This window comes from Balaenoptera physalus (genome assembly GCF_965194825.1).
Source record: "Balaenoptera physalus genome assembly, chromosome: 5".
In the NCBI taxonomy this organism is placed as follows: domain Eukaryota; kingdom Metazoa; phylum Chordata; class Mammalia; order Artiodactyla; family Balaenopteridae; genus Balaenoptera; species Balaenoptera physalus.
This window is the reverse complement of record NC_138884.1, coordinates 132,359,992-132,374,495: the sequence shown is the minus strand read 5'-3', so window position 1 is coordinate 132,374,495 and position 14,504 is coordinate 132,359,992. Positions and strand designations below refer to the sequence as shown.

The 14,504-nt window shown below is 36.9% G+C and overlaps 1 protein-coding gene across 6 annotated transcripts in view; it reads right to left on the bottom strand.

The window, feature by feature from the left end:
- AFG2A (AFG2 AAA ATPase homolog A) overlaps positions 1–14,504 on the bottom strand; it is a 331,452-nt gene that overhangs the window by 50,682 nt on the left and 266,266 nt on the right. For 4 of the 6 annotated variants that reach the window (XR_014263917.1, XM_082462783.1, XM_082462782.1 and 1 more), the window contains one exon: positions 13,437–13,601. The exons of 1 other annotated variant lie outside the window; for it this stretch is intronic. Coding sequence is in view for 4 of the 5 variants with exons in the window: in XM_082462783.1 (XP_082318909.1) it covers positions 13,437–13,601 (165 nt within the window). In the remaining variant the exon portion in view is untranslated. Of the gene's footprint in view, positions 1–13,436; positions 13,602–14,504 lie in introns of those variants that run through there. One more of the 6 variants, XM_082462784.1, reaches the window with a different exon arrangement.

Below are 14,504 nucleotides of genomic sequence, written 5' to 3'. Positions count from 1 at the left end.
ACAAAATATGGAAAAATTAAGCAAATTGTAAATTCTTTATATTAGATATCAATTAAATTGATTTTGCTGATTTATTAAAAAAAACCAAAATGATTTATTGAGCACTTGCTATATGTACTAGGATAAGTACACATATTACTTATTGTATGAATCATTTCATCTATTCTGGACAACAGAACTATAAAGGAGCGATCTCTCACATAATTTACATAATAAGGAAACTGGTCACAATCTAGGAAATGGTCAAACCTGGCATTTGGATTTAGATATTTCTCATTCCATAACTCATTTGCTTAACTGTAATGCAGTTTCACATAGTACAAACTGTTCATAAAAGAAGAAAAAGTTTTCACTTACATTGGTGGCATACTTTTCGTATACAGATCAATTAGGATCATTATTAGAAATTAGCCTACCTTCACCTCAAATAACCAAACGAAAATATCCAACCCTACCAGAATCTATACTATAGAATTAGTACCATGCTTTACAATCCTTTAATTAATTAATTAATTAATTTTGATGTGGACCATTTTTTAAAAGTCTTTACTGAATTTGTTACAATATTGCTTCTGTTTTATGTTTTGGTTTTTTGGCCTTGAGGCATGTGGGATCTTAGCTCCCCGACCAGGGATCAAACCCGCAGCCCCTGCATTGGAAGGCAAAGTCTTAACCACTGGATTGCCAGGGAAGTCCCTACACATCTTTTTAAAATCATGAGTTCCTTTCAAGTTGGTAGAACCCCCCCAAATTTATCACACATTTGAAGATGAAGAATCACATATTAAATGTCTGTACAAAAATTCTGGAGAACCAGCATGAGTCAATAGAGAGACTGAGAATTTGGAAGAGGAGAAACAAGGTGGAATATTAAAATGCCATTATTATTGGCCTGAGTAATTCTTCATAGATACTTATTTAGCCTGGATACCAGGCTTGGGGACTAGATTATCAGGTAGGTCTTGATGAACTTGTTGCCTCGATATACTGCTTCTCTTTATAAAGGGGCTTCAGTACTTTATACTTTCAGTAATAAAATGCTGTATTAAGTTTGTTGCCAGCCAGCCTCTCATTCAATATTCATTTCCTTTCTGACTAATGCTTCTTGTAACCTGACAGCAGTTTTAAACACCTGGCAAGAAGTCAGTAATACAGGTATGGCAGCACAAGGTGTTCTGGAGGATGATTTGCTTGGTGTAAACATCCTATCTAAAACAGACTCAGGTAAGCTGAATTAAGGTTCTTTTTATTGCCAATTTAAGTAGAAGTTCATGTTTGGAAATATAGAGAATGTTACATTTCCATATGCTGTAAGTTTTAAAAACTGTAAGTTAAAATGAACATTATAACTTTGTAGCTTTTTCTTACTTTCCTAACAAAGAGTCTAGGGAAAAAGTGGGCTGATGCATATTTCCGTTTTATAAGACTTTTTATCCTAACATCTCCAGAATCATAGATATTGAACTTGACTTGCTGTTCTTAAGGAAACTGAAAAGCAGAAAAACCAAAAGTATCAGGGAAAAAAAAAAAATCACTGGGCATGGGAATCTCTGAGCAATTAAAACTTTCATTTCCATTCAGTGGAAAATTGTTAAAGTTTGCTAAGGAGTTTTTTTTTTTTTTTTTTTTTGGCCATGCCATGCAACTTACGGGATCTTAGTTCCCAGACAAGGGGTTGAACCGGGGCCCTCGGCAGTGAAAGCATGGAGCCCTAACCACTAGGCTGACAGGGAATTCCTAGGAGAATTTTATTAAAATCCAAATTCTATGAACTGTCAGAGTCTTTCAAGGTTCCCATTCCTCTGGTGCCATGATTAGGACCTCTAGGCCACAGAAGCAAGTATTCAGAGACACTGACCACAACCCCAAGATCCCAGGTTTCTAGAAGCATTGTAAGGAAAACATAACCATGTTCTATGTCCCTGGAGGTCCAACCCCTAAAGAATTCCTTATACAATTAATCTAATCTATGACAGGTATGTAGGCACACATTTTTAGCACTAGAAAGGATCATAAAGGCCATTATTTCTACTCCCTTATTAAAATACGAGAACTGAGCTCTAGAGATGGTAACTGATTTGGCCAAACTAATACTGCAGTAAATGGTCAAGATGGTACTTAAGTCTAGGTCTTGGTCTTTACCAAATGGTAAGGGAGAGGGGTGGAGGACTGGCTTAAAAGTTACAGTCTAAATATAAGCTTTTAGTGTATCTGATTTTTGCTCTGGAAGGTTTTATCATGATTCATTTACAGCAGGGTAGCTACATTTTAGCCACTGAACAGAGCTGCAGAGATAAGGTACTTGCCCTAGGAGCTTATATTCAAAGTTACAAGTGGTAATATGGCTCAGAAGACATAATCCACCTGACTTTTAATATTTTGGACATTCATATCAGGTGCTGCACCTCATGGCAGGTTTATTAACGTGCTAATGTTGTACAAAAGACATCTTTAAATCCCCATTTATCCCATTCACAAAACATATTTGTCCAAGGGCTCATGAGGCAAATCTTAAAGTCACAGAAAGTAGTTTATCTTCTTGGAATTAAAATCTAAATTTATTTATTTGATGAATACATATAAACTTTATATGAGGTACTGTGCTAGTAGGCACTGTGAGGGATATTTAAAGGTGGATAAGCCAAAAAATGAGACGACCCTGTACAGATGTGAAGGTTGTGCATATACAAGGATGCCCAGCTGAGGGGGTGAATAAGGACTTAATGAAATAGGGACTTTCATGAAAGCTCATGTTCTGCTTGACAAGCCTTCTGCCCTCACAGGAATCTGTCATCAAATGGGGTAAAGGAGCATCTTTTTCTAATTCACGTAAAGGTGCTCCATAGGCTAAGCTAGTGGTGGCCTTGGACACAAATGCCACCAATCTTTCAAAAACACAAATCTGACCACAATATTTCTTATTAAATTCTTCAATGGTTCTCCACTGCTTAAAGCAGAAAAACAAGTCCAGATGATGTGCAAGGTCCTTCACATTTGTCTGACCTACTTTTCCTGCTTTATCACCTACTACTTCCACTCTCAGACTCTTTTTCTACTCATATTTTAACCTTTAACTGAATCTAGAACACACTATATTCTTTTACGCATCGCTGCCTTTCTGTGTGCCAGGCATGCTCCCCTTTCCAGTCCTACTCTACTTTGGGAACTCCTATTCACCTATTAAGACTCAGATCAACTATCCCCACCTTCAATCCCAGTTAGCGTGAGTTACATCCTCTTCTTTCTCCCCTAGTATTCTGCACATCATTACATCATGCCACATAAAACACATTATACAGAACTTAGTTGTTTATATGTCTTTCCCTCTAAACTAAAGACCTTATTCACAATACCTGGGAAATAATGTAAGTGAATAAAGAAAAACATAGTTCCTAACTTCAAGTAGCTTACAATTTTTGCGAAGATGACATCGAGGTAGCTAAAGACAACAACTGTCAGAAAAGTACATATAAAAAAAATGTAAAGGTGTTTCATATCCACTGTCCACAAGAGCAGGCAAATCTTTATCAAAGATTCAGAGATGTTAAGGGGAACTAAGAAACAGTTTCAAAGATTCTTCTGTTGACTCAGAGGCAGGAAGAGTCTTTCAGGAGGAGTTGAAAGATCCAGGTTCTGGTTCTGGGTCTGTCACTTATTTGCTGTGGGACTTCAGACATATCAATTGTTTTTGCTTGGCTCTAGTTCTTTTGCTACAGCAGTGTTCTCACAGTGTTAGGCACTCAGATAACGTATATCAAAAAAAAAAAAAGTTTAAAACCAGAAGTGTCACTTTAGTGAACGTTAAAACTGATATTTTTGTTCATCAGAATTACTTAAGAATCAACACATAAATCATCCATCCAACATTAATGTCCACTGATTCAGTGGACAGAGTGGTTGCTTTGCTGGACTCCAATAAGTAGAAAACCTGGTTTCTGCCATAGAGAATCTTACAGTTTGTTTGTGGGGTGGGGGGGGGGGCGGGGGAAGGGGACAGGACATGAGGCGGCTGCTCATATTAAAATAACCACAAAAATATCCTAAGAGCTAAACAAGTGAAACAGAAATCAGAGTAAAGGAGTTCAAAAGGAGAAGCCATTTCTGGGTGGAGTTGTCATGATGGTTTTATGACAAAGCAGTGATTTCAGTAGGTTGTATAAACAAAGAGTACTTTGAAATTCTGGGCTATAGATATAGAATTTTAGGGTAAATGCACAAGAAAGAGTAGAGAAAACAAAGATCTCAAATAAGAACAGCAGACCAGCTGGTAACAACAGCATGATTTCATAGGGCAGTTTCTGATAAGGCGGGACAAGCAGATTGCACCTGTGTCTACAGGCGCTTGCTAAGTCCTGCAGTGCCCTGCTTCACTCTGAGATAGGAACACCGCTGCTAGCTGCTCTCTACCAGCACTACCCAGGTAGCCTGAGACCAGGCCAAAACGTGTCCTGTCCTGCCTTAGGATCTTTAGTCCTATCTTAGATGTGTTGTTAGGCTGGTCACATAGAGTCAATCTATGCCAGGTTCTAGTACATTGATCCTGATTTTTAGATTAGGGAGAACAGTCACAAGAAGCTTCATGTAGGAAGAGTACAGATATCCTACGTGGTTATAATTGCTCCTTCTGTTTTCACTGGGTAGGAGAAAAGAGAGAGGCCATCAGAAGGAATAATAATCAGCAAGACAGAAAAGTAATTTAAGTCTCTCCCTTTATTAGCTATAATAACTCAAGCACAGTGAAAGGAACGCTTCTTGAATTAAAGAGGCACACTGGAAGGTGATTTTTTAATGTCAACCTGGCATGAAGACCTTGAGCTATTATGAGACGCAGGAGGGCCTAGACTACAAAACAGAATTCAGGGCAAGACACATCACTTTAGTAAAATAGAGATAAGTACACTAAATTTACATGAAGTTAAAGCTTTATGAAAAATTAATGTGAAATTATTTAACTCTAACAAATTGCTAGAGCTAGATTCATAAGATGACCCTAAAAATCACCATATAAAGTAGATTTTTACGGTTTGAAGAAAAGACTAAGAGGCAAACTCAATTATTATAAATAATAATTTCAGATAAATTATCTGCTTATTGAGACAATGAAAACTGCCTTATGGCAGCATCATCCAATACTGTAGTGGTAAATATAAATACTGAACTGATAAAATGAGGAAAGGATGAAGGGAAATAACATTTATGAAGCACTCCTTATGTGTCAGGCCTTGTTTCTTGGTGCTTTTACATTTATTATCTCATTTAACCCTCAAAACAATTTCAGTCACATAGATATCTTATAAATGACGAAACTGAGGTTCAAAGAAGTTAAATAACTTGCCTGTAACCACCCAAAGAGAAAAGAGCTACAGTTCAATTAAAAGTCTACTCAACTGCAGCATTAAAATTCTTTTTTTCCCCCTACTTTATTGCCTCTCTTGAAAGCTGAATTCTCAAATCTTGATATATGAAATAAATGCTATCATTGCCTATATTATTTATAAAATGTACAGCTGATACCTGGCTCTTAGAGAGTTTGTCAGTTTTAATGAGATAATCACTAAAAGGAGGATAACATCCAAATGCAAATAAACATTCAATCCAAATTTTAGATATTAATTGTCAGTCTGTGTCAGCAAATTCCTATACAGAGAGGAAATTATGTATCTTCTTCATCACCTCTGTCCTCAAGCACATGGCACATGGGTAATGGGCCCCGTCATGGCTTCATATGCATCTATTTGTGACTGCTGATTTCCTGTCAGTGGGTAAGATAAACGTTTTCTTAAAGGAGCTAGGATAATTTGATATAAGACAAATACATGAAGTGGAATCTGCTACAAATAACTTAAAAAACAAAAATCAAAGGCAAAAGAAAACAATAGCTATAACCAAAAATGACTTTTTATTTCCTCCTGAAGTGAATTCCCATCTGCTTTTAAATGGCAACATGTTTTTCCATTAACTGGGAGCTACAGCCAAGAAGCCAAAGACAATGAGGTTCTGGCCACGGGGGAGCTGCAGGCGGCAGAGATGGCTGAAGGATGCTGCCTGCTTAGGCCGTTCCTTAGAGGCTGCTCCCTAGGGACCACATTCCCTTTTCAGCTGGTGACAAACTTCCTCTTGGGACTCTCCTGAGGATTAAAATAATGCTTTAATTCCATGTATACCCTCTCCAAGGAGGGAAAATGAAGTAACTCAGAAGGGTAGAAGGAGCTACTTCAAACTTTGGGTGTCTGTAAGCTTTTACGGAACAATGCTGACCTGGCAAAAGCACCAGGTGACAAGAAAATATTTTAAAAAATTAACCCTCCTATCCCAGTCCTTTAATGAGTGCCAGTATCATCTCCATCCTAAACATTCTAAACAACTTTTTAATTAAAAATAAAATATTCACTACAGTTAAAATAAACATTTTATATTTCTAAAAAACAGAGTGTCAGCAATTTCCTCATTTCTGGCTCACCCAGCCAAATTCTTGTTCGTATAGCTGATACTGTACAGTCAAATAAAATTAATTTTATATAATACTGAATATACTACTCTCCCGTGAAGACAATGAACTGAGTCAGTAGTTTCATTCTTACACCAAAAGTGCCCACAGAGACACCCCAACTCTGAAAAAGAGGCTGTGCCTATAGCAGGGTGCATTGTTACAAGAAGGTTCCTCTATGACAAATGAGAAGGGAAAGTCTATTTTTCCTAAATCTAACTTTTTTTCAGTTCATTAAGTGTTTGTTAAGTGTGTACTATGTAGTAGGTTCTGTGCTGAAGGATATGGCCTTGCTGGGGGAAGAAATAAATTAGTTACATCAGTGGTAAAGCACTGAGCTTGTAGGTATCAGATGACTGAGGTTCAAGCTTTCAATTTGTTTTACTATTTAAAAACCTATCAGAAAAAACAAAAACAAAAACAGAACACCTATCAGGGACTTCCCCGGTGGCGCAGTGGTTAAGAATCTGCCTGCCAACGCAGGGGACACGGGTTCGAGCCCCAGTCTGGGAAGATCACACATGCCTCGGGGCAACTAAGCCCATGCGCCACAACTTCTGAGCCTGCGCTCTAGAGCCCATGTTCCGCAACAGGAGAAGCCACCGCAATGAGAAGCCCGCTCACCGCAACGAAGAGTAGCCCCCGCTCGCTGCAACTAGAGAAAGCCCTCACAGCAACGAAGACCGAATGCAGCCAAAAAAAAAAAAAAAAAAAGATCAAAACTAGTTTTGGCTTTCAAACATTGTTGTGCCATTTTAATTCTGATAGAAGAAAAAAAGATGAGAGATCTTATATTTTATATGAAGCTAAGTTTAATCTATCTTAAATTTCCTATTGATTAATTTTGAGACTTTAAAAAGATAATATTTTTCCTCAAACAATAATGCACCTGTGTGAATTACTTAAATATTCAGACCAAACCCCCCACCCATAACAAAAAACGTGGAACAAACCTGTCTTGTCCAAATTGAAAACCCTAGAACTACTAAGATATGGCTCTGGAATAAATGCCTATGAAGCTGTAATAATATACTGATTATAACCAGGACCACAGTAAGATACCCTTCCCTCACCCAAGCAATATGGGACATAAAAATGTAAACTGAGGGGCAGAATTTTCTGCTACTTTCTCTGTGACTATTTTTAGAAAATCTGATATAAAAATTAATCAGAAATGAATTTGCCTATATTTCAGACTGAATTAGGCATGTACTACATAAGAACTAGTAAGCTGGTACAATAATTCCTGGCACCAAGTGAGTTTTTACCTTTCAGCCAGACAGGACCTCACTGGCTTTGCTTTTTGTTTTGCACTTCTGTGTTACTACCATGAATTACTTCAAAGTGAGAAAGGCATATTTATACCTTGCTAACTACTCTTCCACTTCACTCAACTCAAGTGAAAGATTTATGGTTTCTTTTCCTGCCTACTTCCTGTAAACTGACATATCATACACAGTCCTTGGTCTCACATCAAAAACTAAATTCTAGAAATGCTGGAGCAGTCAGTTAGCAGTAACTGTATGTTCATTTTAATTTAATGGATGGTCATGACACAGAGATGCTCATAAAGATTATTGTTTCAGACAGGACTTTAAAGGTGAACGCACTTTAACTGCTTCTCAAGCTACTTTCTACATGGATTTTCCACCCCAGTGGAATTTAAAAATTTAAAGGGGGAAAATCAAACAGACATAGTTACTAGTTGAAAAAAACAGTGAGTAGATTTGAGATTTATTTTGGTTGTTGTTATTAGCTATGATTACATGATATACTAAATCCAATTGCACATGTAAATTTACCTACAAGACTCTCTGAGTACCACTAATGATCTATTATGTGTTAATCTCTTTGGTTTTTACAGAAGACAGATAAAAAATAATAGCAAGCAAAACAGAATGTGGAGTCCCGGCCTGCTGGATAATTCAGAATGAAAAGAATCTACAGCTTCTTACTTTAGAAAGTATTAATTTCCCAGTACAGACCCATATCAGTGGTATTCAGAAGACATTTCTGTGTTGAGGAATATATAGTCCAAATTTTTCTTAAGAAATACATGTAGAAAAGCTGCACAAATAGTTTAATGCAATTTTATTCTGTAAATAAAAACAGCCTAAGTAAGGCGTTGCTAAGGACAGAAAAAATATTTATTTGCCATACTTAAAATTTTCATATTTTCACAGAGGTCTTGCTATTCTTGTTGAGAGTATACTTTTACTATTAAGGGCAGACTGGCTGTCCCTTTTATGGTTTTTATGAGAGAATCTTTGTAGACTGAGATAATTTTCCCAAATCTTAAAAGATAATAATAAAATCTCTCTGCCAAGTCTTTTGTATTTCAGAGTGCTTGCTTACATGATATCTTAATCTCATTTTTATGATCTCTATGAGAAAACAGTAGGGCAAGTTGTACACCATTTCCATGTGATAGGGTAAAGCAATCAAAGTTCAGGGATGTGTATAACTGGTTGGAAGCTGCTGTATCAGAAAGCCCCTAGACTGGCTGAATGGATACAAAAACAAGACCTGTATATATGCTGTCTACAAGAGACCCACTTCAGACCTAGGGACACATACAGACTGAAAGTGAGGGGATGGAAAAAGATAATCCATGCAAATGGAAATCAAAAGAAAGCTGGAGTAGCAATTCTCACATTAGACAAAATAGGCTTTAAAACAAAGACCATTATAAGAGATAAAGAAGGACACGACATAATGATCAAGGGATCAATCCAAGAAGAAGATATAACAATTGTAAATATTTATGCACCCAATATAGGAGCACCTCAATACATAAGGCAAATACTAACAGCCATAAAAGGGGAAATCAACAGTAACACAATCAGAGTAGGGGACTTTAACACCCCACTTTCACCAATGGACAGATCATCCAAAATGAAAATAAATAAGGAAACACAAGCTTTAAATGATACATTAAACAAGATGGACTTAATTGATATTTATAGGACATTCCATCCAAAAACAACAGAATACACATTCTTCTCACGTGCTCATGGAACATTCTCCAGGACAGATCATATCTTGGGTCACAAATCAAGCCTTGGTAAATTTAAGAAAATTGAAATCATATCAAGTATCTTTTCCGACTACAACGCTATGAGACTAGATATCAATTACAGGAAAAAATCTGTAAGAAATACAAACACATGGAGGTTAAACAACACACTACTTAATAACCAAGAGATCACTGAAGAAATCAAAGAGGAAGTCATTTGTCATAGAAACAAATGACAATGAAAACACAACGACCCAAAACCTATGGGATGCAGCAAAAGCAGTTCTAAGAGGGAAGTTTATAGCAATACAGTCCTACCTTAAGAAACAAGAAACATCTCAAATAAACAATCCAGCCTTACACCTAAAGCAATTAGAGAAAGAAGAACAAAAAAAACCCCAAAGTTAGCAGAAGGAAAGAAATCATAAAGATCAGATCAGAAATCAATGAAAAAGAAATGAAGGAAATGATAGCAAAGATCAATAAAACTAAAAGCTGGTTCTTTGAGAAGATAAACAGAATTGATAAACCATTAGCCAGACTTATCAAGAAAAAAAGGGAGAAGACTCAAATCAATAGAATTAGAAATGAAAAAGGAGAAGTAACAACTGACACTGCAGAAATACAAAGGATCCTGAGAGATTACTACAAGCAACTCTATGCCAATAAAATGGACAACCTGGAAGAAATGGACTAATTCTTAGAAATGTACAACCTTCCGAGACTGAACCAGGAAGAAATAGAAAATATGAACAGACCAATCACAAGCACTGAAATTGAAACTGTGATTAAAAATCTTCCAACAAACAAAAGTCCAGAACCAGATGGCTTCACGGGCGAATTCTATCAAACATTTAGAGAACAGCTAACACCTATCCTTCTCAAACTCTTCCAAAATATAGCAGAGGGAGGAACACTCCCAAACTCATTCTACGAGGCCACCATCACGCTGATACCAAAACCAGACAAAGATGTCACAAAGAAAGAAAACTACAGGCCAATATCACTGATGAACATTGATGCAAAATCCTCAACAAAATACTAGCAAACAGAATCCAAGAGCACATTAAAAGGATCATACACCATGATCAAATGGGATTTATCCCAGGAATGCAAGGATTCTTCAATATACAAAAATCAATCAACGTGATACACCATATTAACAAACTGAAGGAGAAAAACCATATGATCATCTCAATAGATGCAGGGAAAGCTTTCGACAAAATTCAACACCCATTTATGATAAAAACCCTCCAGAAAGTAGGCATAGAGGGAACTTTCCTCAACAGAATAAAGGCCATATATGACAAACCCACAGCCAACATCGTCCTCAATGGTGAAAAACTGAAACCATTTCCACTAAGATCAGGAACAAGACAAGGTTGCCCACTCTCACCACTATTATTCAACATAGTTTTGGAAGTGTTAGCCACAGCAATCAGAGAAGAAAAAGAAATAAAAGGAATCCAAATTGGAAAAGAAGTAGTAAAGCTGTCACTGTTTGCAGATGACATGATACTATACATAGAGAATCCTAAAGATGCTATCAGAAAACTACCAGAGCTAATCAATGAACTTGGTAAAGTAGCAGGATACAAAGTTAATGCAAAGAAATCTCTTGCAGTCCTACACACTAATGATGAAAAATCTGAAAGTGAAATTAAGAAAACACTCCCATATACCACTGCAACAAAAAGAATAAAATACCTAGGAATAAACCTACCTAAGGAGACAAAAGACCTGTATGCAGAAAACTATAAGACACTGATGAAAGAAATTAAAGATGATACAGATAGATGGAGAGATGTACCATGTTCTTGGATTGGAAGAATCAACATTGTGAAAATGACTCTACTACCCAAAGCAATCTACAGATTCAATGCAATCCCTATCAAACTACCACTGGCATTTTTCACAGAACTAGAACAAAAAATTTCACAATTTGTATGGAAACACAAAAGACCCCAAATAGCCAAAGCAATCTTGAGAAAGAAAAACGGAGCTGGAGGAATCAGGCTCCCTGACTTAAGACTATACTACAAAGCTACAGTAATCAAGACAGTATGATACTGACACAAAAACAGAATTATAGATCAATGGAACAAGATAGAAAGCCCAGAGATAAACCCACGCACATATGGTCACCCTATCTTTGATAAAGGAGGCAAGAGTGTACAATGGAGAAAAGACAGCCTCTTCAATAAGTGATGCTGGGAAAACTGGACAGCTACATGTAAAAGAATGAAATTAGAACACGCCCTAACACCATACACAAAAATAAACTCAAAATGGATTAAAGACCTACATGTAAGGCCAGACACTATAAAACTCTTAGAGGAAAACATAGGCAGAACACTCTGTGACATAAATCACAGCAAGATCCTTTTGGACCCACCTCCTAGAGAAATGGAAATAAGAACAAAAATAAACAAATGGGACCTAATGAAACTTAAAAGCTTTTGCACAGCAAAGGAAACCATAAACAAGACGAAAAGACAACCCTCAGAATGGGAGAAAATATTTGCAAATGAAGCAAGTGACAAAGGATTAATCTCCAAAACATACAAGCAACTCACGCAGCTCAATTTCAAAAAAACAAACAACCCAATCCAAAAATGGGCAGAAGACCTAAATAGACATTTCTCCAAAGAAGATATACAGATTGCCAACAAACACATGAAAGAATGCTCAACATCATTAATCATTAGAGAAATGCAAATCAAAACTACAATGAGATATCATCTCACACCGGTCAGAATGGCCATCATCAAAAAATCTAGGAACAATAAATGCTGGAGAGGGTGTGGAGAAAAGGGAACCCTCTTGCACTGTTGGTGGGAATGTAAATTGATACAGCCACTATGGAGAACAGTATGGAGGTTCCTTAAAAAACTAAAAATAGAACTACCACACGACCCAGCAATCCCACTACTGGGCATATACCCTGAGAAAACCATAATTCAAAAAGAGTCATGTACCAAAATGTTCATTGCAGCTCTATTTACAATAGCCAGGACATGGAAGCAACCTAAGTGTCCATCAACAGATGAATGGATAAAGAAGATGTGGCACATATATACAATGGAATATTACTCAGCCATAAAAAGGAACGAAATTGAGTTATTTGTAGTGAGGTGGATGGACCTAGCGTCTGACATACAGAGTGGAGTAAGTCAGAAAGAGAAAAACAAATACCATATGCTAACACATGTATATGGAATCTAAAAAAAAAAAAAAGAAAAAAAGAATGGTCAGAAGAACCTAGGGGCAAGACGGGAATAAAGATGCAGACCTACTAGAGAATGGACTTGAGGATACGGGGAGGGGGAAGGGTAAGCTGGGACAAAGTGAGAGAGTGGCATGGACATATATACACTACCGAACGTAAAATAGATAGCTAGTGGGAAGCAGCCGCATAGCACAGGGAGATCAGCTCGGTGCTTTGTGACCACCTAGAGGGGTGGGATAGGGAGGGTGGGAGGGAGGGAGACGCAAGAGGGAAGAGATATGGGAACATATGTATATGTATAACTGATTCACTTTGTTATAAAGCAGAAACTAGCACACCATTGTAAAGCAATTATATTCCAATAAAGATGTTAAAATAAACAAACAAAAAACAAAAACAAAAAGCCCCAAAAGAAGAATCTTCTACTTCTAGTCCAGTGTTCTCTCCACTATATTATGCTGCTTCTCTGAAGACTACATTTTGAGAAATAAGATAAGCTAGGTAAAAACAATTGAAATATAATAGAGGCCAGGTAAAATGCAATTTAATTTAGTGACTACCTGTCAATGTAGTGTATTTCCTGTTTTAAGATTACTTAATACACGGTTATTTAAAACAGCTGGCATCAAGCAATCTTTTCTTTGCAAATGACCCCAAGCCACTGCTTTCTTCCCACCAACGTATTTTAAGGGGAACTACCTTACCTCTGCTCCTGAATATGTATCTGTTTGGAGGATGAGTTCATTCAGATCAACATCATTACTGACTGGCATAGACTGAAACCGCAAGTTAAATATTTCCCTTCTTGTTGCTGCATCTGGTAAAGGCACGTAGATGATTCTATCAATTCTTCCAGGCCGCATCAAGGCCTATAAAGAAGAAGGGGCAACAAAGATTAACCAAGCTCAGAATTGATATTCCATATGAAGGAACCCAAGGCAAGAGGATGCCCAGAATCTCATGAATATCTCACTATTATCATAATTAGTAAATAAAACAAGTACTAGAGATTCTAAAATCTATTTCAAAGATTCAAACAAATAAACAATGTCAGAGTACTTTTGAAAATAGAAAAGCAGGATTTCTGAAAGGCTTTTTGCTCCTCAGCAACTGTCAGGTCAGTAAAAGACGACTACTGTCTTTTAAGGAAATGTGTATATGACTTGCATTCATCATATCAAAAGGCTTTTTTTGGTAACTTCCTGAAATAACTCTTCAAATATGGGTTAAGCTGTTTTCAGAGAGCCCACAAAATAACATAGCTCAGATCAAAGAATACTTCTAGAGCTGACGGCAGTCAAATGAACTTCCCTAATATTTTATTGAAGGCGAATGCCTGAACTATCTTAGAGCTAATGAAGTCATCTATTCAGAAAAAACTATTGAGCTGTACTATATACCAGAGTTTGTTCTTGGTACTAGGAAACAGCATGAATAAGATAGATAAGTGTAAAATTGAGTATAGTGAGAGTTACACGTCTGTGAATATACTAATAACCTTTGAATTCTATATTTTAAGTGGATGAATTTTATGGTATGTAAATTATATCTCCATAAAGCTATTAAGAGAGATATGGTCAAAAGTGTGCGTGTGTGTGTGCTTTGAGGGGATGGGACAGCTTTTAGTTGGGGTAGTCAGAGAAAGCCTCTTTGAGGAGTTAACTTATGCAGATATCCAAAGGAGACAACCATACAAAGATCTGGGAAAGAGCATTCAAGGTAAAAGAAACCTCAAGTACAAAGGCACAGATGACTGGCATGTTCCAGAGACA